The 22,976-nt window shown below is 57.8% G+C and overlaps 2 protein-coding genes and 1 pseudogene across 7 annotated transcripts in view; 2 read left to right on the top strand and 1 right to left on the bottom strand.

The window, feature by feature from the left end:
• The first annotated feature begins 3,417 nt into the window (after positions 1-3,417).
• Positions 3,418-5,698, top strand: CNFN (cornifelin). 2 transcript variants are annotated; one of them, XM_039849972.1, is made up of 4 exons: positions 3,418-3,581; positions 4,765-4,875; positions 5,249-5,385; positions 5,477-5,698. In XM_039849972.1, exons 2-4 carry the CDS (start codon positions 4,767-4,769, stop codon positions 5,564-5,566), a joined length of 336 nt encoding a protein of 111 aa, XP_039705906.1. In that variant the 5' UTR covers positions 3,418-3,581; positions 4,765-4,766; the 3' UTR covers positions 5,567-5,698. The 2 variants fall into 2 exon arrangements, with proteins under 2 accessions (XP_039705906.1, XP_039705905.1); XM_039849971.1 differs by lacking the exon at positions 3,418-3,581 and adding an exon at positions 4,256-4,320.
• A 3,438-nt stretch (positions 5,699-9,136) lies between these two features.
• The window catches only part of MEGF8 (multiple EGF like domains 8), a 40,174-nt gene continuing 26,334 nt past the window's right edge, over positions 9,137-22,976 (bottom strand). For all 5 annotated transcript variants that reach the window (XM_039849997.1, XM_039849992.1, XM_039849996.1 and 2 more), the window contains 11 exons: positions 22,557-22,788; positions 21,311-21,434; positions 20,961-21,174; positions 20,530-20,744; positions 16,420-16,627; positions 16,133-16,292; positions 15,619-15,811; positions 14,997-15,167; positions 14,774-14,904; positions 14,174-14,306; positions 9,137-11,905 (listed from right to left, as the gene is read on the bottom strand). In XM_039849997.1, the coding sequence (XP_039705931.1) occupies positions 10,637-11,905; positions 14,174-14,306; positions 14,774-14,904; positions 14,997-15,167; positions 15,619-15,811; positions 16,133-16,292; positions 16,420-16,627; positions 20,530-20,744; positions 20,961-21,174; positions 21,311-21,434; positions 22,557-22,788 (3,050 nt within the window). In that variant the 3' untranslated portion in view covers positions 9,137-10,636. The remainder of the gene's footprint in view (positions 11,906-14,173; positions 14,307-14,773; positions 14,905-14,996; positions 15,168-15,618; positions 15,812-16,132; positions 16,293-16,419; positions 16,628-20,529; positions 20,745-20,960; positions 21,175-21,310; positions 21,435-22,556; positions 22,789-22,976) is intronic.
• LOC120592391 (uncharacterized) lies at positions 13,569-13,688 on the top strand (annotated as a pseudogene).

Raw genomic sequence — 22,976 nt, forward strand, 5'->3', positions numbered from 1 at the left:
GTCCTGGCTCATCGCAGGGGCTCATGCAATGCTAATGGAGTGGAGGGACAAACGTCCACGTCTCTCTGTGCAGCTCCTCTGTCCCCGTCCTACCATCTTTCGTGTCCCCACCACATTTCCTTTCTCAGCCTCTCCCTGGCCTCGCCCATCTCCTCCCACCTTCCCTTTCGCCCCGGTGTTATTCCCGAAGCCTCCAGGCCCACCATTCCCATTGGGGGGAACTGAGGCTCAGAGTCACCCTTCCAGAGCCACTCGTGTGACATGTAAAGGAGTGGCTGAGAAAGGGGTTCTCCAGGCCCCAGATATGGATACACGCCCAGCACCTCAGAGTCGGAAATGCAAGATTACTCCAAACACGTGCCCTCACAACACATCCCTGGGGTGCTATTGCATTTATACCCACACAATCAGAGAATCACACGCAGCACACGCAACCACCTACAAACACAAACATAGGCACGCAATCACGGAATCACTGCACTGACCGCACACACACAGAGAAATATCCTATTCCACATACAAAACAGACAACCCCTGCAGGCAGTGAAATACCCAGCCACTGACAGGCATTCATCCAATCCCTACTAGAACAATGAACAGACTTGATTTCATTTACTATTGTATCCCCAGCAACTAGAACAGATCAGTGTCACCATCATTATCAACATAAACGCAAACTGCTTCCTACGTGCCAGGCGCTTTACGTGAATTAACTCATTTAATCCTCTCAACAACTCTATTTACAACAATCCATTTTGCAGATGCAAAATTTGAGGTCTGGAGAAGTTTAGTGATTTGCCCAAGTTTTCACAGCCAATTAAGAGACCATCAGGATTAGAACTCAGGTTTTCTAGCTCTGGAGTCCATCACACAAGGCTACCACTCAATAAATAATTCCTGCCTTAATCCAGTCAGAATTACAGAAACAGCCACGGAAACTACACCCAAACTCGGGGACACAGCGGGGAGACTCACAGGAGGGCAATAGAAACACACAAATAAAAAAAACCCCTTCACATGTCACACCCCAGAACACAGGAACATGAAAAGTGACACACATCGTGACAATCTCCATACAGACACACAGCACCCAGAGAGGCGCATACCACACAGAGACATTACACACCCAAAACCAGACACAGGGGCCCACCCAGAGCTCCCTGTTCCCCTCCCAGCCCCGCTGGGCTGGCCTTTGAGGAAGCAGCAAGCTTAGGATGGCAAGGGGGGCCACCTCACTTGTCTGCTCAGCCTTACCGGTTCCACCAGGGTCATGGATGGCACCACCTGCCTTGTGAAACCCACATTGGGAAACTGGACCCAGACCTGGCCTGGACTCCTGGGTTCTAGGGAGAAAGGGGCTGGGATCCTGGGTTCCGGGGTCTGAGGGAAGAGGGGCTGGCGGCCCAGACTTCTCGGTCCTGGGGGAAGAGAGGGCGGGAGGCCTGGACCCTGGGGTTCTCCGTAGGGAGGCCTGGGCTTCCGGAATCCTGGGTTCTGGGAAAAGGCCAGGATTTGGATTCCTCTGTCTTTGAAGGTAAGGTTCTAGATTTAGCAAACAAACTAAAAAACAGAATTCCCAGTCAGATATGAATTTCACATAAACAACAAAAACTTTATTAGATAAGTATATCTCAAATATTACATGGGATATACTTATACTAAAAAAAATAAAGTATTTGTTGTTTATCTGAAATTTGAATATAACTAGGTGTCCTGTATTTTATCTGGCAACCCTATTTGAGGGGGGAGAAGGCCAGATACCTGGAGACTCTGCCATGGTCACTCCTCAGCCCCAAGGGCTCTTCCTGCCCTCCGCCCGCTGCCTCACCCCTAAGCCGGCCACCTCACAGCTTCCCCAGTCCCAATTTCCTCATCCACACGAGTTGCTGTATCTAATTGCAGCCCCCAGGCTGTGTCAGAGTAGGAAGAGGAAACTGAAGGACAACTCAGGCTGTCATACTGGGAGCCCTAGGGTCCTCAGAGGTGACTGACCTTGAGTCACCTGCAGCCCATGGTCTGGACAGCTGGGGGATGGGGCCAGGTGGCCGTCTCTATGGGCAGGCCTGGAGATGGGGAGAGGAGCTGAGACAGGAGGCAGAGACCCCAGAAGAAGGGGAAGAAACACAGAGCTTGGGAGGAAAGAGACTCAGAGATGGGAGACAGAGACCCAGAGAAATTTGGAAACAGGCAGAGACAAGGAAAGGAAGAGAGGAGAGACCAGAGCTGGAGAGACACAGATGCAGAGGTGGGGGGACAGGGACGCTAGAACAGAAGGGAAGAGAAGATGTTCCACAGATATTCAGGTTCCCGGACCAAGTGATGGACACACACAGGCAAGACCCTGAGGGCTGCCCACGGATCCGGGGATAAGGGCAGTAAGTGGTACCAACTGGGCGGTACCAGGAGACCACGGCTTGGGACCTGGTGTGTTGGCCCAGGGAGTGCGGGGAAAGCAGTGGATCCCAGGCCAACAGGGTGATCCATCTCCCATCACCCCATCCCTACCCATGTCTGGTGGGGTGACGACAACACCTTCTCTGCAGGTGACACCCCAATTTTCCAGTGCCTCCTACATTTTTGGGGTGACACCCGTACGGAGAACCCCACCCGGCTCTAATGCTGCTTCTCTCACTGAGTCACCTCCAACCTGGCAAGGCCTGTTGAGGGGAGAAGGTGACTCAGGCATCAAGGCCCCCAGCTCTTTCAACCCTCAGGAAGTCAACAGGTCTGGGATCCCAGGACCCCTACGTGACTCAGGAATGCAGCCCAAACCCAAGAATCTAGACCCCAGCCCCTTTCTCCCTCAGACTCAGGGATCTGAGTCCTCTCTCCCTCCTCTGTGAGGGACCAGAGGTCAGGCCCTTGGCCTCTTCCTCTCTCAGACCCAGGAGTCCATGTCCCTAGTCCTCTGCTCTGTTACAACCCAGGAGGCCCAGGCCACAGCCTCCTTCAGGAACCAAGTTTCTCAATTCCTAGCCTCCTCCCTTTCCAATTTAGAGGTGTGACAAGGTGTGTTTATTTACTTTGGTTCCAGCATGAGTAACCCCAAAACACACTGTTCCCCCCCACCACCATGTGCCTCATGCTTCCTAATGGGAGGACAATACCTCCATCCCAGGAAGGGGAGACCTCACTAAGGATGGTGGGGAGCCCCTCAGCAAGTCCACACACTCAAAACTTCCTCCCTCACTGCAGGCTTCCTCTCTTTCCGCCCCCCTCTCGAGTTACGATTTTACCTGGAGTGCGCCGAGGATCTTGATTCGAGCGAGTCGATTTCCTTGATTTTTGACTCTCAGGCTTCCTCGCCCTGACCCGCTCCCTCACGATTTTTCTGGGTCCGTTGAGGCACTGCAGAAGGGGGACGTAGAGGGATGGAGGATGGAGAGGGAGGGAGGGAGGGGAAGTTCCGGTGGGGGAAAGAGGTTTGGCCTGACCGGCTGGGCTGCCTGGGCACCTCTGTCATAGCCCCGCCCAGGGACCTGTGGCCGCCCAAATATAAACAGCTCCTGGCCCAAGATTGAGAACTCAGTGCCTGTGTCACCCACACCTCTGTCTCCATCATCTCCGTCGCCATCCTGCAGGTAGGAGCACCTCCTCCCAAGCCCTCTGCTCTGAGGTCAGTGCCTCTGCTCCATTCTCCCTGTCTCTCTCTCCACTCGCATCTCTTTGTCTCCCTGCAGATCTCTGACTGTCTCTCTGTCTTTCTCAAGGCTCTCTTTACCTCCTTCCTACTCTGGGTGGCGCTGGGCTGAATTCAGAAATCCTGGGGCCCAGCACCCCCTCTACTAACTCCCTTGGCCTGGGCCATCAGATGTGGGGCATTTCACTCCTCAGCCTCGGTGCTCCAGCTGTGAAATGAGCCTGCAGAGAAGTCAAAGCGCTGGGCTGGTGTGAGCGTTACTGGTGGCATCTCTAAAGGCACCTGGCTCTGATGTCTTTCTCCCGTTGTCTCTGACTCTGCCTGTCTCTGTCTCTTGGTCTCTCCAGCTCTGCCTCTGGAATGAGGAGGGTCCTCTGGGGTCTGTCGGGCAGCTGTATAGAGATGGGCGAGTTTCTCGCCCCCACACACCATACACCCCTATGCCATGTCTCTCCTGGAGGCAGGCTGACTTGGCCTCTCTCTCCCCAGCATCCTTTTCCCCCTGAGAACTCCAGCCCCCAGTGCTCCCCCGCTGCCCCTTTGTCCCTCCCCCCCGGTATCCAGTGTCCCTTGGACAGACTCCGCCGCCGTCACCGCTGCCACCTTTGCCGTCCCCATCGCGACCTCCGCAGGGGCCAACAAGATGCAGTTTGAGATGCACGACAACGTGAAAGGCAAAGGTGGGATCGCTGGATGGACCGGCAACCCTTCCAGCCCCCGGAACCTGGCCGCTTCCCTTCCCTGGGCACCCTGGCTTCGAAGACAGACGGCGCCTGCTTGCACCCCAGAGGCCCCCCGAAATGCGGGAACCCAGTGCCCTCAGCCCTGATGTGGAGGAGGCAGCGGCGCGTCTCAGCCCCGCCCACGTGACACATTCTTGCCCAGACATGCGGGAGCCCCCCATCCCCAGCTCAACCAGATGTGCAGGAGGCAGCGGCAATAGGACAGACCGGGGTGTCGATGCCCGGATGTGGCAGAAGGGAAGGGGGGCGCAGTGGTGTCCCCTCAGTGGGCGGCCTGGTGGCCCCGCCCTGACTGCCCGGCAGACGGAGGGGCGAAAGGGGTGCGGGGACCCAGATGGCGCTGCGAGGCTGCCCGCTGACCCCTGTCCCCCACCTCCGCAGCCATGTCCTACCCAGTGACCAGTCAGCCCCAGTGTGCCAGCAGCTGCTACCAGACCCAGCTCAGTGACTGGCACACCGGCCTCACGGACTGCTGCAACGACATGCCCGTCTGTGAGTGCCCGCCCTCCCCTCCGGGCAGCGGGGAGAGTGGGAAGGGAGGGAAGGTCACCTCCTGCCCCCTCGGACGCCCTGCTAACCCCACTGAATTCCCACTCTAACCCTCACGCCTTCCTCGGATCCCCCAAACACGTCCTAGGATCCTGACCTCACACCTTCCAGCTTCCCCTCGGACCCTCAACCTTTGACCCTCTCTCTGGCCCCCGCCCAATTCCCTCTGGGACGTTTACTTCGCTGTCCCCCAACACTCACTTCCCCCTGGGACCCTCAACCCGGCTCCGGGAGCCCTCAGCCTCGGCCCCTGCGACGCGGCGCGGGCGGGAGGCGCCGGGTGGGCCTTGCCCTGACGACCCCGCGTCCGCCGCAGGTCTGTGCGGCACTTTCGCCCCGCTGTGCCTCGCCTGCCGCATCTCCGACGACTTCGGCGAGTGCTGCTGCACGCCCTACCTGCCCGGAGGCCTGCACTCCCTGCGCACCGGCATGCGCGAGCGCTACCGCATCCAGGTGCGCGCGGCGCCGCCAGCCACCCGGGCGGGGGCTTGGGGACCGGACTCCGCTTCCTCGGGTCTCCTAACCGCTCTCTCCCACCCTCTAGGGCTCTATCGGGCACGACTGGGCGGCCCTCACCTTCTGTTTGCCCTGCGCCCTCTGTCAGATGGCGCGGGAACTGAAGATCCGAGAGTAACGAAGTGTCTCCCCCACCCTCCGCCTCTCCCGTCCATCCCGCCCGGGCCCCTCGGCCCCTTCCCGGGAGGGCCTGCCCCTCCGCCCTATCCCGCCACCTGAAATACACCCACAATAAAAACCTGAAAACCAACCCCGCCTATGTCTTTTGTCCCAGAGAAGGAATCTGGGTGGAGAAGGAGGTTTGGTGGGGACAGAGAGAAGATGCCTAGGTGTGGAGGGAGGAGTCGCAGAGTCCGGTCACAGCTTCGATCTCCGCCTGCTGCGGATGACATCTGCAAGTCTCTTTGCTCTCTAAGCCAGGCGTCCTCGCTAACAAAGTAAAGCCACTCACGGCTTAGCTGCCTGCCTGAAGCTCTGCCCAGATGCTGAAAATAAGCAAAATGAGAAAAGCCATCTTGGCAGAGTCCAGGCACTCAAGGTCAAAGAAAAATGTAGGTGCCCCCACTGCTTGTTCAATACCTATGGACTCCGCTACACACAATTCTAACTTTGTTTCTAAAGCGGAAGACTAATAAGTTAAGGCTCTCTGGAGCAGGAGCGAATCTTCTAGGATCAGCCAGTTCAATCCACCCTCTTTATTACAATAGCAACTAGCAGATTAGAAAATGTTCCGGTTTCAAAATCGGACAGACCTGGGATCCAGTCTTGTCTCTTGCCACTTACTGTATTATCTTAGTGAATTAATAAACCTTTCTGTCTCTTCCTCTGAGGATAATGCCTAATATGTCCTCCGACTACTGTGAGAGCAAGAGACGAAACGGATGGAAAGGCCAAAAATTGAACTTAATAAATTGTTAATATTATTATTCATATAACAACTATTTTAATATTAATATATTGCTTGTATTATTTGCTGTTCTTCTCTCTCTCTTTCTCTGTGGATCCAGCCATCGAGTGACTTCTTCACTTGGAATACCCCATGAGCATCTCAAATTTGACATGTCCAAAACCTAACCCCTGACTTCCCTCCAAATCTGCTTCTCCCACAGCCTCCCCACGTCAGGAACAGCCAGCCCCAGCTTTCCAGCTGCTCAGTCGCCTCTCTCACCCAGCCTCCAATCTGCGAACAAACTGTCAGTTCCACTTTGAGTATATCCAGAATCTTGCTTCTCTCCGCTCCACGGGCCCCACCTCCTTCCAGCCACTCTCCCCTTCGGCCTGAACTAATGCAGTGGCTCCTCACGGGGCTCCCTGCCCCACCCCCACCCCTTCAGTCTCTTCTCCACAGAGGAGCCCTGTGACCATCTGAGTCAGATCACATCCCTCCTGTGCTCAGGACCTCCTCACAGCTCCTCACCCACAGAGTATAAACGCCAGAGTCCTCACCTGGCCCAAGGACCTGCTGGATCTGCCTCTTGTTCCCTCAACGCCTGTCTCCTTCTGCCTTCTGCTCCAACCACATGAGCCTTTGCTGTTTCTCTAAAATGCTAGGCACGCTCCCACCTCAGGGCCTTTGCACTGGCTATTCCCACGACTTGGGATTCTCTTCCCTCACGTCTCTATGGCTCACTCCTTCACTTCTGCTCACACGCCACCTTATGAGAGAGGCCTTCCCTTCCCAGTTTAAACAGCAAGTACCAGCCCCCCACCCCTTACCCCCTCGTTCGCTGCCTTGTTTTCCTGGTCATCTTCCAACATACCCCATCATTTACTTATTGTCGGTCTCTCCACTGGCTCATCGGCTCTGGGAGGGCAAGGACCTTGTTCACTGCTGCGTCCCCAGCACCTAGCACAGCGTGAGACCCTCGGTAGGTAGAGATGATACGTGATCACAGGTGGGAATGGGAGACACAAGCTTAGAAAAGGGAAGCGATTTTAGGCGTAAAGAGGGCAGGTGGCGATGGAAACTCAGACAGGCTGGTGTCAGAATCTGGGTTCCCCTATTAATTACCTCTGATTTCTTAGGCAAGGGACTCAGCTTCTGCATCCGCAAAATGGGGGAACGAGACTCTACCCCACAGTGGGGATATCGGGAAGACCACGCGCGACTGATGCCAAGCACCTGGCATGGGGCCTGGAGGGCTGTGGGCCCTTGGAAACGTTTTCCACCTTTTCCCAAGTGTTGCCAATCCCTAGGGCATTGGTGGCCACACACAGGCTAGAATCCAGGCCTCTGTCACACTCTATGAGCCTCTTGAATTCGGGTGCATGGATACTGGGGAGAGGTGACAGTTGAGGGGCTGACGTGGAGGGAGGAGGGACATGTGCTGTGGGGCATTCGTACGTGAGCGTCTGCATGGCAGCGACAGGATTTGGAAGAAGGGGTGGCCCCGCATCCCAGAGAGAAGGGCGAACGCTCTGCTTAGGAAGGCAACGTCATGAGGTGACGGCCAGGAAGAGACCTGGCCCAAGGGTCCGAGGGCCACCTGAGGGAGACTTGAAGAACCACCGTGGCGCCCTCCTGACCATGCAGGATGACCTCTCCCCCGAGGCAGCACGTCCCGCTGCTGGCTAGCTCTGCGGATGGGAAATTCTGCCTTATCCCCCCAGCAGAAACTTGCCGTTGTGAACACCCTGCTCCTAGCATCCACGCTGCTGGGCCAGCTCTCAGCTAGGTCGACCTCTGCCTTCCTTCCTTGGGAGGCGGAAGAGCCTGGCAGTCAAGCACGTGGATTTGGGTCAGAAGGTCTGGGTTCAAAGGATGGTTATCACTCAACAGCTAAATAAAACCTGTGCATTTTCTCACCTGCAAAATGAGGATGACACAGTACCAACCTCATATAGTTACTGGAAAGACCAAATAAAACCACAGCAGTAACAAGCCAAGCAAACCGTCTAGCATCAGTAGTTAGTAAACACAAGTTCACAGTCATATCTTAGAGGTTGGGCACTACCATCAGCTCGTAAAGGCAACACTCACATGTGCACAGAAAAATCCCTGAAAAGCTCTTAAATTGCCCAGAAAATCTGAAAATACTGATATTCATGGACCACACTGGAGACCCACGTGCCTCTAAGTCCAACACATCACCGTGTCCTCTGCTAAACATCAGACGAAGCCGCCAGCTTGCACCTAGGGGCCAGTTTGCACAGAAAGGTACACGGTTTAGCACGCCCCGTGAGACTCCCACGCTGAGCGAGGCCCAGCCGAGGGGACAGAGATCTCCAGTGCCCCGCACCCCTTGCCTCAGGATCTTGCTCGCCAGGGGACTGATGAATAAAGGCTCCCGCGATGCTTCAGGCTTGGGCCGTGAGAGCCCACTTGGGTTAGGGAAAGCTCGCTGTGCAGTCTCCATGCTGCCTGAACTCCTAAGTCAGAAGCCAGGATGAAACCCAGGCCTGGGACCAACGCGGCCATTTCCCTCCTGAAACAAACTGGGATCCCCCAGCGACAGCGATCGGAGGAAAACGGCCTCACTGCTCTCACGCCCCCTCGGTTTGTCCCTTCTAGGAATAAGAGCTTCTGTGGTGGCATCGTCCCCAGGAGAGGCAGCAGGGAGTCAGACCCAGGCTGCGTGGCTTGGAGGGGACACCAAGATAAGGGCATTTATCCCATTTATCCAGCGCTTGGGTGTTGAATCAGAGCCAACACCCTGTCTCCTGCAGGCACACATTCCTGAGACGCTGGTCTTCCCCACACTCTTTATTTGTTGATTCAGTTGCTCCCTACTCTCTCAGCTGGCCTGTGGAGACACACATGGATGGATCTTTTAGACTGAGGTGCCCGGGAGAGGAGAGACACAGGGCCCAGGTTCCCAAGGTCCAGAATAAGCAATTAGGGGATGAGAGTCTTGGGAAAGGAGAGTCTCAAGTTCAAGGTGGCTAGGACGATGGGGGGTGTCTTCAAGGGGTAGGGGAGCTCAGAAGTCCATGGTGATGGCTGGAGTGGGGAGCAGCCCCTGGGGAGAGCCCAGAAGTCTTCAGGTCAGCATTGTCTGGGAAGAGAGCTGTACGTTGAGGTCTCAACCATTAATCTCCAATCTTGATATCTATCCCCATCCCTTCCTCCCTACACCTGGGGCGGCATCTCAGGCAGCAATTTGACTCCTAGCACCCCCTCTGAGCTGGGTGACCCTGGTCCTGGGGTCAGGTAAAATGGCCTGAGCTTCGTCCTTCAGCCTACAGGTGGCAGCAGCAGCTTCCTGCTGTACCTCAGGCCTCACTGTCCTGCCTCATCAGTTGCATCCCTCGCCAGTCCACTCCGTCCCCTGCACCAAGTTCCTTCTGCTGAAATGCTCAGAATGGTTTGTTTTCCCTGGTTGGACCTGAAAGAAGAGATGTCTAAGGGGCATCGTAGGTCCAAAACTTCCCCATAAGCCCCCATCTGCCCATCTTACTAAATGACCCCACCATCCACCCACAATTCAGGCTACAATGTTGGGGTCATCCTGGATTCATCCCTCCCTTATCCCAACACCTACATCTCATTACATCCTTCTGCCCACATCCTGCATCTGTCCCTGACTCTCTCTCCCACAGCCACCTCCGTGAGCTGGCTCATCATCTCTTGTCCCTTGCTGCCTCTTTCACCCCCTCCAACCCATTCTCCACACTGCAGCCAAGTGACCCCTCAAATTGGTCTGCTGGATCCTGTCATTCCCCTTCACGAACCTGTCCGATGGCTTCCCGTTGCCCTGAAAACAACACCCCAAACCCTATCTGGGGCCCACAGGCCCTGGATGATCGACCTCTGCCTGTCCCCAGCCCTATCACCTCTTCACACTCAGCTGGCCGGCTTTGATCGTTCCTATAAAACGAGCTGGTTCCCACCTCAGGGCCTTTATTCCCTCGGTCTGGAACCCACTTCCCACAGCTCTTCCCACGGCCAGATCTTTCCACGCCTTTGTTTAGCCTCTCGGATGCCCAGTTAGTTGACTTTACCCTGAGGTCCCTACAGCCACATCGGTCCCACGAGATCACTGAACCTTCTGTCTCGGGTTCCTGTTTGCCCAGTGCCTTCAACAGTGCCTGGCACATAGCAGGTATTCAATAAATAATTGTTGAATGCAGAACAAAGAAGGCCCTGTCTGGGGACCCCCAGGGGAAGCAACCAGAGGTCTCTGAGGACGGTGGTCCCCATTAAGGGCCCCAAGTTCAGAGTGGCCCTGTCAGAGGACGCGGCCGTGGGTCAGAGGGACATGCTGGTGAGGTTGTCCTGGCTCAGCAGTCCCTTCCGGCCTACGCCAGACCCGTGCCCACCGCCTCCAGCACCCCCGCCACCCCCGCAGTACTCATGCAGCCTGTGCCGCAGCGTGACGAGGGCTGACCCCAGGCAGGCGCCATTGGGAGCATGGGGCCCGCCAGGCAGCTGGAGCAGCAGTGTGGCCACACCGGCCATGCCATCTTCGGTGGGCTCGAGGGTGATAGGCCCGGCTCGAAGGCCGGCAGCGGTGGTGGGGATGGCTGGTGGGCAGCAGCCCCCGCCCACAGGTCCCCAGGGCCCACCGGCCCCTGTCAGCAGCAGGGGTGCCAAGAAGGGCTCAGAGCGGCGAAAGGTGGGTGGCGGGAGCCCGGCCGGCTTCCAGGCAGGGACCGGGGCAGCGGGGTCCGGCGGGAAGCAGACGGTGACCTTGGCGAAGGGGCGGCTAGCCATCTTGGTCATCTCTTGCAGGTGTCGGCGCTGCTCCTGCCGCTGGTCCAGGGCCTGCTTGGCCTTCCAGAGCAGCACGCAGAGCGACAGGAAAAGGAAGAAGCAGGAGAAGAAGACAGAGAAGAAGACAAACAGGTCGATGTGGGCCTGGTCCTGCCGGAAGAACAGCAGGCCCTGTGAGTCTGCCGAGCCGTTGGCGCCGGGCCCACTGGGGTCCCCCACGCCCAGCAGCAGCAGGTAGAAGCGGCTGGACTTGAGGGCATGGTGCTCGTGCGGGTAGGTGATGACCAGCCGGTCCCGCACGCTGCGGACCACCAGCACCGCTGATGGCTCCATCACTGTCACGTAGGTGATCAGGCCCCGCGGCCACACCTCCCGCACCCGCGGCTCTGCTGGGGTGGCCAGCCCACTCCCGGCTCCAGGTCCCCCCAGGTCCCCGGCTCCCCGGGGCCCGCCATCCGCAGGGGGTGGAGGTGGCGGTGGGGGCGGGGGTGGCTGGATATGCACTGTGTGGATGCCCGTGTCGGGGGCCACGCGGACCACAAAGGTGTCGTAGGAGGTGGAGACGTAGAGGTCCACGGCACCAAAGGTCACATCCAACGTCAAGCGGATGTCCACGTTGGTGAACTTGGGCTGCACGCCGAAGAGGACGGTGCGGCCAGGGCCCAGGGCCTTGCGCTTGGGCTCGTGGAAGCAGTTGGTCTGGGACGTCGGGTCCAGGCAACACTCCTGCTCCACAGAGATGAGGCGGTAGCACTGCTGGCCGCCTAGTGGGCTCCCGTGGAAGGACTCCCGGCACTTGGCGCACTGCGGGCAGTGAGCGGGGAGGCAGCTGTCAGGGCTGAGCTCGGTGCCCCGCCCTGTTTCAGGCGGGACCGACATTCTGTACTTATTAAGTAGCCAGTTCCCCCAATGACCAAGCAGCTTCCTTGTGACCTCCCTGACACGGTGTGGATGCTGCCAGGACCCTACGCTCTAACACTGCTGGCCCTGGTATCACCCCAGTGACCACAGCACCCTGATGCCAAGGCCTCTGGAGCTCAGGCACAGCAGTGAAGAATCTGCTGACTCTTGGCTCTACCTCTTTACTAGCTGTGTGGCCTCGGACTGATGACTGAACCTTGCTGAACTTAAGATTCTTCCTCTGTACGCAGATCAAACACAGTCGGCTCACGGGGCCTTGAAGCCACAGGCACAGCACAGTGTGGGCCAGGTTGCTGTTTCTGGACTGTTAGGTACAGCCTGCTTCAGGGCCTCTGCACTGGCTGGCCTCTGCCTGGACCACCTGGTCCACCCGCCCCTGCCCCCTACCCAGATGTCTCCTTATGTGGCATCCTCACTTCCATCAGGTTTCTACTTGAGCGGCACCTTCTCACTGAGGCCTTCCTTGGCCACAGTACCCACCATTTCCACCCCCCAACACTCCCCAGCCTTCTCTTCTGCTTAATTTTCCTCCTTACACTCATCACCACCACACTGTGTATCTGACTCACTCATCCATTTGTCGCTGTACTCTTCCATGAGAATCTAAGGTCCCTGAGGACAGGACATTTTGCCGGCTTTGTTCCCTACTGTGTCCCAGTGCCTCGTACAGTGCCTGTCGTATAGTTGGTTCTCAGTAAATACGTGTTGAATGAACGAGTGGCTGGATCACAGCTATTTTAGTCCCATGGGACTGGCTCAGCTCGGGGATCAGACCAGGGTCAGTCTAGGCTCCAACCAGCTGTCTGAGCTGGGACAGGACACAGAACATCTCTGGGCCTTGTTCTCCTCTTATGTCCACACCTCTCCGAGACCCTGGCACAGTCCTGACAAGACCCCCATGCCTGTGCTGTCTCCACTGTCTGCACATCACCAGCATGGCGGCAGATGCTCCCCACACACTACCTACTGCTGCTGTCATCATTAGGACGTAAAGAAACCGCTGCCTCAGCTGCCTACAGAGCTGCTGGAGAAGAAGGGCTGCATTAATGTCTGGGGCTGCCTGTTTTGGCAAAGGCCAATGGGCCTTTTGATGACATATCAAGAAAACAAAAATTCTGGTCCTGGAAGGAAATTTCAGGAGTCAGGAAGGCTTGTGAAGCCCTGCCATCATTGTGGGTGGAGATGCGTCTTTTTCTGTAGATGCATGGGGGAGACTGAGGTAAGCAAGGGACTTTCTTTTCCCTCTGGAGCTAGAGAGAGAGAGGGTGGGTAGGTGGGGTGGTGGAAGCTACACTCCTAGGAGAGAGTATGAAATATCCTTTCTGTGGGAGGCAAGCCTGCAACATGGCAGCCAACCAGGTGGCTAGTGCAGGGGCTCCAGGAGCCCCTCGGCTTAAGAAAAGGGGAATGGACTCAAGGGGAACTTTGATCTGGGTATTAGCAACAACATGAGATCCACTATTAGCCCCAAGTCATCAGGCGAGGGGAGGAAAACCTGAGTGTAAAGTCAAGACAGAGAAAAACAGACTCATGATACAGGGTAAGAGTCTACGGCCACACCACCCTGAACATGCCCGATCTCGTCTGATCTCGGAAGCTAAGCGGGGTTGGGCCTGGTTCGTACTTGGATAGCGAGACCACCTAGGAAGACCAGGTGCTGTAGGCATTAAAAAAAAGATACAGAATGAAGAAGCCTCCTGATAACACCCTAGTGAGCACCTGGATGGAAGAACCATTCCTGAAGGAGCCCCGAACATATGCCCTGTAACATATATATATATATATATATATATATATATGCCCTATATGGCAATGGCAATATGTGTATGTATGTATGTATGTATGTATTTTTTTTTTTGCTTAAACTACTATGAGATGGGTTCTCTCAAAAGTTGTAACTATCTATGATGGAGTCTGCCTCCTCAGCAGCCTGAGAGCCCCCCGACAGGCTGATTTCTAGGTCCTCAGCATCACTGCCTGGGGCCTGACACCGACTGGGGCTCAGAAACAGTCGATCGAGCTGACCTGATCCCATGACCACAGACATCGGAACCACACTGTCGGTCCTGCCTGGGCCGGGCTGCCCCCTCGCAGCTCTGACCCCTTGGGCGTGTGGGGCCCTTGGCCCGTAACTCGCTTCTCCGGCCGCACCTGGTACTTGTAGCAGTCTCGGCGGTCACTGGGGGAGCTGCCCTGGCAGGTGCCCGTCTCCGTGTTGTTCTGACACGGGCAGCCGGTCCCATCCTGCTCGTTACATGTATCCGCGTGGCCGTTGCACTGGCATCTGAGGAGTGGAGGAAGATGGGGGTTATAGTGCTCCCGTGACCTCCAGGGGCCCAGGCTGGATGCTCCAGTTCAGGCCAGAAGAGAAAACTGAGGTTCACGGGGTCCGGCCCTTTGCCCAAGGCCACAGAGGTGGTAAGTGGCAGAGTCAGGACTAGCACCCAGCTTGGACTGTCAATCAGAACGAAGAGGGTAGAACGACGAGGGTGTCTCGAGGCCTGTCCCCCAGCGGCCCTCTCTTTTCCTACAGCTCTCCAGTGGGAGCTGCTCTGTGGCCTGCATTTCAGCAGGGCCTCCGAGGTCGGGGGCCTCCCATCTGAGTCCAGCTCCTTCCTTCCAACCCCTGCCCCAGCCCCGGGGCTCCCGGGGGATTTCATCCTCTCCTGGCTGAGGACAGAGGACTGGGGAGGGGTCTCTGGCCCCCAGAGCTACGCCCAGTGAACAGGGCAAGGGCTCCCTTCCACTTACTTGGTGCACTTCCCATCCAGGAGGAAGTAGCCATGGAGGCAGCTCTCACATTTGTCCCCATAGCTATTATTCTGGCAGTTCACACACACAGCCTCGTCTTCACTAGGACCCTCTGTCACCCAGTTTTCAATCTAGCCAAGGAACGACAAGGTGATCACAAAAAGGCAAGCACCAGGCACCTGCTCCCTCAGACCCAGGAGTTCGGGCCTCCAGCCCCTTTCACCTCCTCTGGATCCAGTGAGTACTTCTCTGGCTCCCTCCTGGCCATTTCGAGCTCCTTCTTGGACACACAGACGTGGCTGTTGCCTCGACAGAAGGCGTGGCAGGGCCGGCAGGTCCCGCCCCCCACAGCGGAGCCCACGAACAGCGGGAGGCACTGCTCACAGTGGCTGCCCTGGAAGCCAGACAGGGCACCAGAGGGGTTGGAGAACCACGGGGGCACGACAGTGAGGGGGCAGGCTCTGGGAGCACCGCGGGAGGGCGGCAGGCCTGGCGCTTGGCTCGGGCAACCCCAGCCCACCTGTGCTTGCGCCCTCTGCCTTCGCTCGCACACCTCCAGTGACGGGGGCTTCACTCTTCCCCAGTCCAAAGTGCTGAGCTCAGAAAGCCCCTCCCTAAACTCTCCCGAGTCCCCCATGGGACCACCACCCCTGGCACAGCACCAGCTCTGTCCACTACCCTAGGGCAGCCCTTCTCTGACACGAACCCGGACGATGTCCCCAAAGTCTTCTCGCGCCTCTCGAACGAGGTCATGCCGCCTCGCCCCATGCCTGGCTTACTGGGGCTCGAAAGAGGCTCGGGATGCCCGAGCGCGGGCGGTCGGGGCCTGAGGCCGGGCAGCCCACCTTGGTGTGGTTGCGGCAGAGCAGGCAGTGGTCGCGGGCCCCCACGCCCGCACACTCGCTGTGGCGGTTGCAGCGACACTCCGTGGAGCAGTTGCGGCCCACAAAGCCAAAGTGGCAGCGGCAGTGATCAGGCTCCACACACGAACCGTTCACGCAGCCCTGGGCGCACACCGGGCGACACAGCCCCGTCACGCTGCGGGGCGGGACAGGCGGGGCTCAGGGCAGGGCGGTGGCGAGCCCGCTCCTACCACCTTCACCCCTGCTCTGTTCCATCACTGCCTCTCCAAGAGCCAGCCTGCAGCCCCCTCTTCCTGGGGTCCCCTATCAAACTCGTCGACCCTGCCCCACCACCACCTAGCCCCCACCTGGCCCCCACCAGCACCCTCCTTGAATCAGTCCCACCACCTTCCGCCTTGAACTCTGTTTTCTTCCATCCTGCTTTGGTCCACACCTCATCCTTTACTGCTGTCCAAGCCTCCAACCCGCCCCGGCCCTGGTCTGGCTGCGGCCTCACTTGTCCATGGTGTAGCCCGTCTTGCAGCTGCACTCATAACCATGGGGCCGGTCGTGGCAGTTCTGTGTCTCGTTGCAGTCGTGGTGCCCGTTTGCACACTCGTCCTCAGGGGGGCAGGACAGGAAGGCCCAGGAGGCCCCAGGACGCCCACACGTCAGCCCTGGCATGGGGACACAGGGCTTCGGTGGGGCCTGTGCCACCCACCCAGACACCCAGGCCCTCGCTCCTACTTGCCAAGCCCCACCTCTGTGCCAGCCCCTCTCAGCCCACCCCCGAACCCCTCTCACCGTCACGGGGGCCACTGAGTCCACCCTCCAGGCAGCGGCCACCCCCATCCTGGCCCCCCCAGGCACACCAGCCACAGTGGGGGCGCCGCAGGCACAGGGCACACTGGGTTGCCTGAGCACAGCCCAGGGAGCAGCTCTCGGGCCCTCGGAGCAGCCTCCCGCAGCCTCCGGCCATACATCGCAGGGGCAGGTAGGAGGGGCTCAGACACTGTCCAGGGAGGAGAAACGCAGAGAAAGAGGGTCAAACACATCCCGGGAATCTTTCCAACCTGCACCCTCTTCTCAGAGATCGCACCCTCCCTGGCCACAGCCGGGTGGACCAAAGTGGACACCAGCCGAGGCCATCACATTCTCCCGGTCAAGCGTCGGCAGTTAAGCCAGACTAGGGACATCCTTGAAGCCAGAAGACTGTGAAGACCGGGGCTGGCGGGGCCCTCTGGGTGAGCAAACAGCAGCAGCGACGAGGAGAGAAGCGGGAAAAGAACAGAGGCGGAAGGAAGCAGAGCTGAGAACCAGACGCCCCCAAACGCAGGTGCGAAGGCAGCTTTCCAGGGCCGTCCCCAGTCCCTGGTGACGCCTGGCTGCACTCCACCCTGGCTTTCAAGAGGTGCCACTGTGTTAGTGTAACGAGTCCCCTTTACCCGCCTGGCTCAGGGCACAACTGCCTCTTATAATCAAAGGGAGGCAACAATCCCAGGTAGAGACAGAAATGAATATCAGGACGGGGGGCTGCGAGCCACAGCTGATTAGAAAAAAAAAAAAAACGTGAACCTGGCTGCCAGGCCACAGGATGCTCCCACCCTGGGCTGTGAAGCTGAAACGTCCGTGGCCAGGGGCTGAGCAGCAGCTCACAGGCCTTCACTTATCACATCTTAGGACCCAGAAGGTGCCCAGGGAGGGCCAGACTCTTAAGAGCTTACCTCAGTGTACGAGAGCGTTTTACTTACGGCTCAGGCCTCAAGGAAAGTATAGGAGGAAAGTGATTAGTCTGGGCGGGCTGGCTGAAAGCACCTAGGAAAAAGCGAAGCTACCACGCAATCCTGAAATAGAAAACCCCAACTGCTGTCGCCAGAGCCCGCTGATGAGCCGAGCCTCGCTCAGCCGCCAAATTCGCTGCCAGGCTAGGCCTCCAGATCTGAATTTAGAGCACCCGCTGGCAGACAGCGGGCAATCTGGGAGGGTGGAGAGAAGCCCGAGGCCCCCGTCTGCAAAGTGCTTTCTGCTGTATCCTCCCGGATGGCCAAATGCTCGCTGTCCAACACCGTAACTGTATTTCCTGTGCTCCTGGCAGAGACGTGTGAACCTAAGTTCCAGGAGCAGGATCTCAGCTCGTCTCCTGACATGTGCCCATAACCCAACCAGCCAGCCAGCCAGCCAGGGAAAAGAACACTCTGTTGCCTGCCCCAGGCTCTGAGGCCAAAATCATTCAAAAGCACAATGCCGGATGGTTGAAATACAGCTGCCTTTGAGCCAAATCATAACAGGTCTGCCCTGCACACCTGCTATGTTTCAGCTGTGCTGCGGTGCTTTTCAAAAACCGGAGCCAGCCAACACTTTAACTAGAAGATTTCAGAGAAATCAGATCTGGCGGAAGTCCCCTCACGTTCACACGCAGCACGGGCTTTGCGCTCTCCCATGCAGCAGCCCCACCACTTCCTCCTGCCTCGTGCTAGGCCGATCCCTCACCTCCAGGGGTGCCCTGGGAGCCTGGCACGGAGGGGCTGCGGGAGCAGCACGTGCTCTCTAGTGTTGCCTTCTGATCTGTGGAGTCCCCACCAAGACAAATAATATCCGGGGAGGGGTGGCTCCATAGTGTAGTGGTCAGCATATCTGCTTTACATACAGAAGGTCCTGGGGTTCACGCCCCAGGTGGAGCCACCGACCATGCCCCGGGTGCACCAGGCCCTGGGTGCCCCGCGAGCACGTGGGAGGAGACGCCCCGTCTTCAGAGATCCAGTTCTTAAGGGGAAACGGCAACATCCGTAGGTCAGGAGTAGAAGTGTATGTGTGTGGGAGGGAATTAAAGAGGGGGAAAAAATAATAATAAAAAAATAAAATAATATCTGGGGAGAACTCGTATCACCAGAAGGACCCCAGGCTCGGGGAGACCAACACTGCAGGGTCACACTGAGAGCCCCCATGGGGACATCCCCCCACCCAGCTGCTGTGCTGTGATCCCCAAGGTGTGTCCCTGACAGTGGAGACCCAGAGTCCTCCCAGTGGCCAGAATCTGGCGCACTACTGAGTTTTTAGTGAAAGGCAGGCTCTGCTCTCAAGACATCCTCCTACTTAATTTGCACAACCTGCCTGCAGGATGGTATGGAGCAACACAAAGATATATTTGGTTTTCGTCCCCCCCCCATTCCTGGCACCAAGCTACTAAAACACTTGGAATTTCCCCTGAGTGATGGGAATGTCTTTTGTTCCTCACAAGAGGCTCCTTTCACCAAGCTTATGCTAATGAGGTAACTTAGGAGGGGGTCACCAGAAAGACCAGTGATTAGAGGGGTGTGACTTTAAGGCCCACCCGCTGACCTCGAGCTCTATAAAAACTCTTGATCTGCCAAGTGCAGAGTTGGAGAACACACCAGCCAGGAGGGTGGAATGACCAGGGAACTCCATACCCCACCTTACCTGGCCCTATTTATCTCTTCCGCTTGGCTCTTCCTGAATTGTATCCTTTACAATAAACTGGTATTAGTGAGTAAATGTTTCTGAGTTCTGTGAACCCTTCTAGCAAATTATTGAACCTACAGAGTGGGCGGTGAGAACCCCTGTCTTATAGCTGGTCGGTCAAAAGCATGGCTGGCCAGGATTCGTGACCGGCACCCGAAGCAGGGCAGTCTTGTGGGACTGAGCCCTTTAACTTGTGGGATCTGAAGTTAACCCCAGATAGGTGGTGTCAGGGTGAAGTGACGTGTTAGACACCCAGTTGGTGTCTGGAGAATTGATGAATTAGTCATTGGTGTTGGAAACACCCCAAAAGGGGTCTGCTGCTATCACTCCCACTTTATGAAAGAATCATTTCAGGTCACAGATTGAGATGGTGTATGGTCGCACCTCGACTGGGTCTTACACTATAAAGATATGACTGGGGAGTGGACATCAGTTGGGGTTGGAGGCGTGGGACTCCAGCCCAATGACACTGCTTCTGGATGCGACAGTAGGTGAATCGTGCCTCCCGCTGGCTGGGTTTGGGGGGTGGATGCCTTCAGTGTCCGCCAGCTAAATCACGCCAGGCAGTGGCACCTTAGGAATGGATTTTACAACACAGCATGTGCTGGGCAGTCAAGGGGCGGACTGTCACTGGCACACAAAGCGCCTCCCCAGACCCTCCAGAATCATCTCTCCAGCCCACAGCCACAGAGGAGGGGTGGGTCTGAGCTGCCACGTTGGAACCGTGTGCTCCTACCCCTCCCTGGCTACGTCTCCTTGGACCAAGGAGTTCTAAGGACCAAGGACACCTAACTTGTGAGCTGAGCTGGTCTTCTCTAGAGACTGTGAGTGAATCGACAAACTGAGATGACTGTGGTCTCTGGAATTAGAAAGTCACCTAGACTGAGAATCAAGCGCTGCCATTTGAGGCCCTGTGTGTTGACGATCAAACCGAGAAACCAGAGAACAGCTAAGATTAAGAGACCACGTGGCCTGAGAACCTCAGACCAACACGTACTTCCTGTCCTCAGATTCCACCAAATCCCCCCAGTTTCTGCTAATAAAACCAGCTTGAGTGGGTTTCTGTTTCTTACAAACAAAAGTTCTGAAAGCAGAGAGAGAGAAAGAGCTGGAGGAGGGAAGCAGAAGGGTCTGGGAGGGAGACGGGAGGCGGAATAAGAGCCAGGAAGGACGGAGCGAGAGCTGGAGAGACGCAGGGTGCGGGGTGCAGAGGTGGCACAGGAGTTTGGCAGGAAGACACACCAGGGTCACTCACAAGGCAAGGAGGGAAGGAAGAGTTGCCGGGAGGAGAGAAGAGGAAGGGAGAATAAAGCAAAAGCCTGATGGTGCGACCAGAGCTAGGGAGCTGGAGGAGGAGGGAGGACGGAGCAGCCGCTGGCGGAGAAAGTGAGCGCGGCAGAGGAAGGGGACGGGATGCCCAGACGGGCGCAGTACCTGCTGGAGGCTGCTGCTCCAGACACAGTGCTGCCAGCCCCCGTCCGCACCCTTGGAGTCCAGGCAGAAGGAGCAGTTGGGTAGGAGGTGACAGGGAGTGGGGCAAGGCAGTGGGGGCGACGATTCTACCGGCATGGGAGACACATTCAGCAGCGAGTGGCTGAAGCACGTCCAGTCATACGTGGGCTGCACTGAGAGGATGCGGCGAGTCTCCCCTGGGGGTGGGGCAGTGATTAAAACCTCGTCCAGGCCCCCGGCCCCGCCCCCACAGACCCCGGAGTCCGGCCCCGGCCCCGCCCCCACAGACCCCGGAGTCCGGCCCCGGCCCCGCCCCCACAGACCCCAGAGTCCGGGGCTCCGGGCCCCTCCCGCTCAGACTCAGGGGTCCAGGCCACCAGCTCCTCTCTCGGGGACCAAGCCTCGGCGCCCACCTGTCCTCTTGAACTGCCGCGTCCACATGCACTTGCCCTCCCTGGTGCATTGCTCGCAGTCGGCAGCCCCGCAGGCGGCCTCCGAGCAGTTCCCCGCCCAGAAGACCTCTCGCTGATTGATGCGACAGTCGTTCTCTGAGGTGCAGGACCCGTTGCGCCCAATGCAGGCACCCTCGGGGCAGTTGGTACACCACTTACAGCGCGGGGCAGATGCCTGGCGGGGAGACAGGCTCTGTGGGGCCCCCAGGGTCCCAGCACCCCTCCCCACCCAGCTCTTCCCATCCCGCCCATCACAGCTGAAGAGCATAGCATGGTGGGTCCAAGCCGCCTCCCACCTTCACACGACTCACCTCCCCATCTCCAGGCTGCAGAGTCCGAGGATGGCGGGCCAGGCACTCACTGCAGGTTCGGAGACGGCGACACTCCTCAGGGGAGCGAGGCATCGGGGAGCAGGGGGGGCCCCCACAGCCCAGCCTGGGAAGCACGAGGTTGGCTCATTGTATGCAGCCAGGCCCCACCCTTCCTCCCCTGAGCCTCGCCTGGTCCTGGTGCCTCCTGGAATTCTCCTGCAGACCACCCCCCAGCACAGGACTCACAAACTCACTTCTCCCCCACCCTACCTGGTGATGATGCACATCCACCTATCACCCCGGCCACAGACACAGGACAGTACTCCTCCGCCCTGCCCCTCCGGCCACTGAGGCCTTCTGCCTCCTCTCTCTGACCATCCCCTCGCGTCCCGCTCCGCAGCCCCTTGCACGGTTCAGGCCTCTTCCTCTCGCTCCCGGCTTCCCTCGCCATCCCCGCACAGCGGCCCCAAGGGCCCTCTCTGCCAAGGCCGGGCCCTGCCCTCTCCTGTGCAAAGCCTCAGTGGCTCCCTTTCACTCAGAGGAGGTCCAAATCTCTTACCCCAAAGCCTTGAAGGCCCGCATGCTCCAGAACTTTCCAGATTCTAGAGAAGCAGTGAATGTGCCCACTGTTACACAACACCCCTTGCAGAGTCTAGAGGGAGCACCCCATAAGTCAAACCTTTGATTCAGTATTTCCATAGTAAACATGGTAACACATTTAATGGGACAAATAAAGCCATGGGTAGCTTCGCACCAACTCGGGATGATCAGGCAGCCAAAGGTGCTTATGCTACACCTGACGGCCCTTTCAGCTTCCTGAGACGTGCCAAACTACATGTGAACGGTCTGTGGATCCGGACAGAGCCCGGCGCCTTGGCCAAGTGCCAGGAGCCCTTTCCGAGCTGGCCCTACCCAACTTTCCAGTCCCATTTTCCCCAAACTCAGATGGAATCTCGAACATGCCAGGGGCAGCCCCACTTCTGAACCTTTGCTGGTGTAAAGTCTCCTGGTCCTTTAAGGCCCAGTTCAGACCCAGCTCCTCCAGGAAGCATTCTCAGGTGACACTCCGCCCTTGGGGGCCCCCAGCCTGCCCCTGCCTGTGTTGAGCCACCTTCTTTCCCAGATGAGCTGGTGTCCTAACCGGACAGTACCCTCCCGAGGCCTTGCCCAGCCTGGTCTAGCACAGAACCCCCCTGGAAGGGCACCAGTACCTCCCTCCCCTGCAGCTGTCAGTCACCATGGTTACCTGTGGGCCTGGTCCCCAGACAAGCAGGCCCCATGGCACCAGGTGCAGGCCCCAGACTTGTTACAAGCTTCAGGTGAGGGCAGCAGCCGACAGGGGTCAGGGGGCAGGGTCAAGGCCAGCAAGCGGCCCAGGGCCACTCCCCCGAAGCCCCCGGAGATGTACAGGCGGCCCCCCACTGCCGCCACTGCGTGGGCCACGGACTCCTCCATCGGGGCCCCCACAGAGGCCTGGCCTGGGGAAAGACGGACAGTGCTCAGAAAGAGAGTGGGTGGGAGACCCACACAAAGAGGCCACTAAGGTGCCAATCAGAGAGGGACCCAAGGGGAGGGATGTCTAAGGAGAGTGGAGACAGGTGTGGCCGGACAGAGAGAGAGGGAAGGCCGGACAGGGCCAGAGAATCAGACACAGACAGCAAAACAA

Source organism: Pteropus medius, unplaced genomic scaffold (genome assembly GCF_902729225.1).
Source record: "Pteropus medius unplaced genomic scaffold, Ma_sr-lr_union100, whole genome shotgun sequence".
Classification (NCBI taxonomy): Eukaryota; Metazoa; Chordata; class Mammalia; order Chiroptera; family Pteropodidae; genus Pteropus; species Pteropus medius.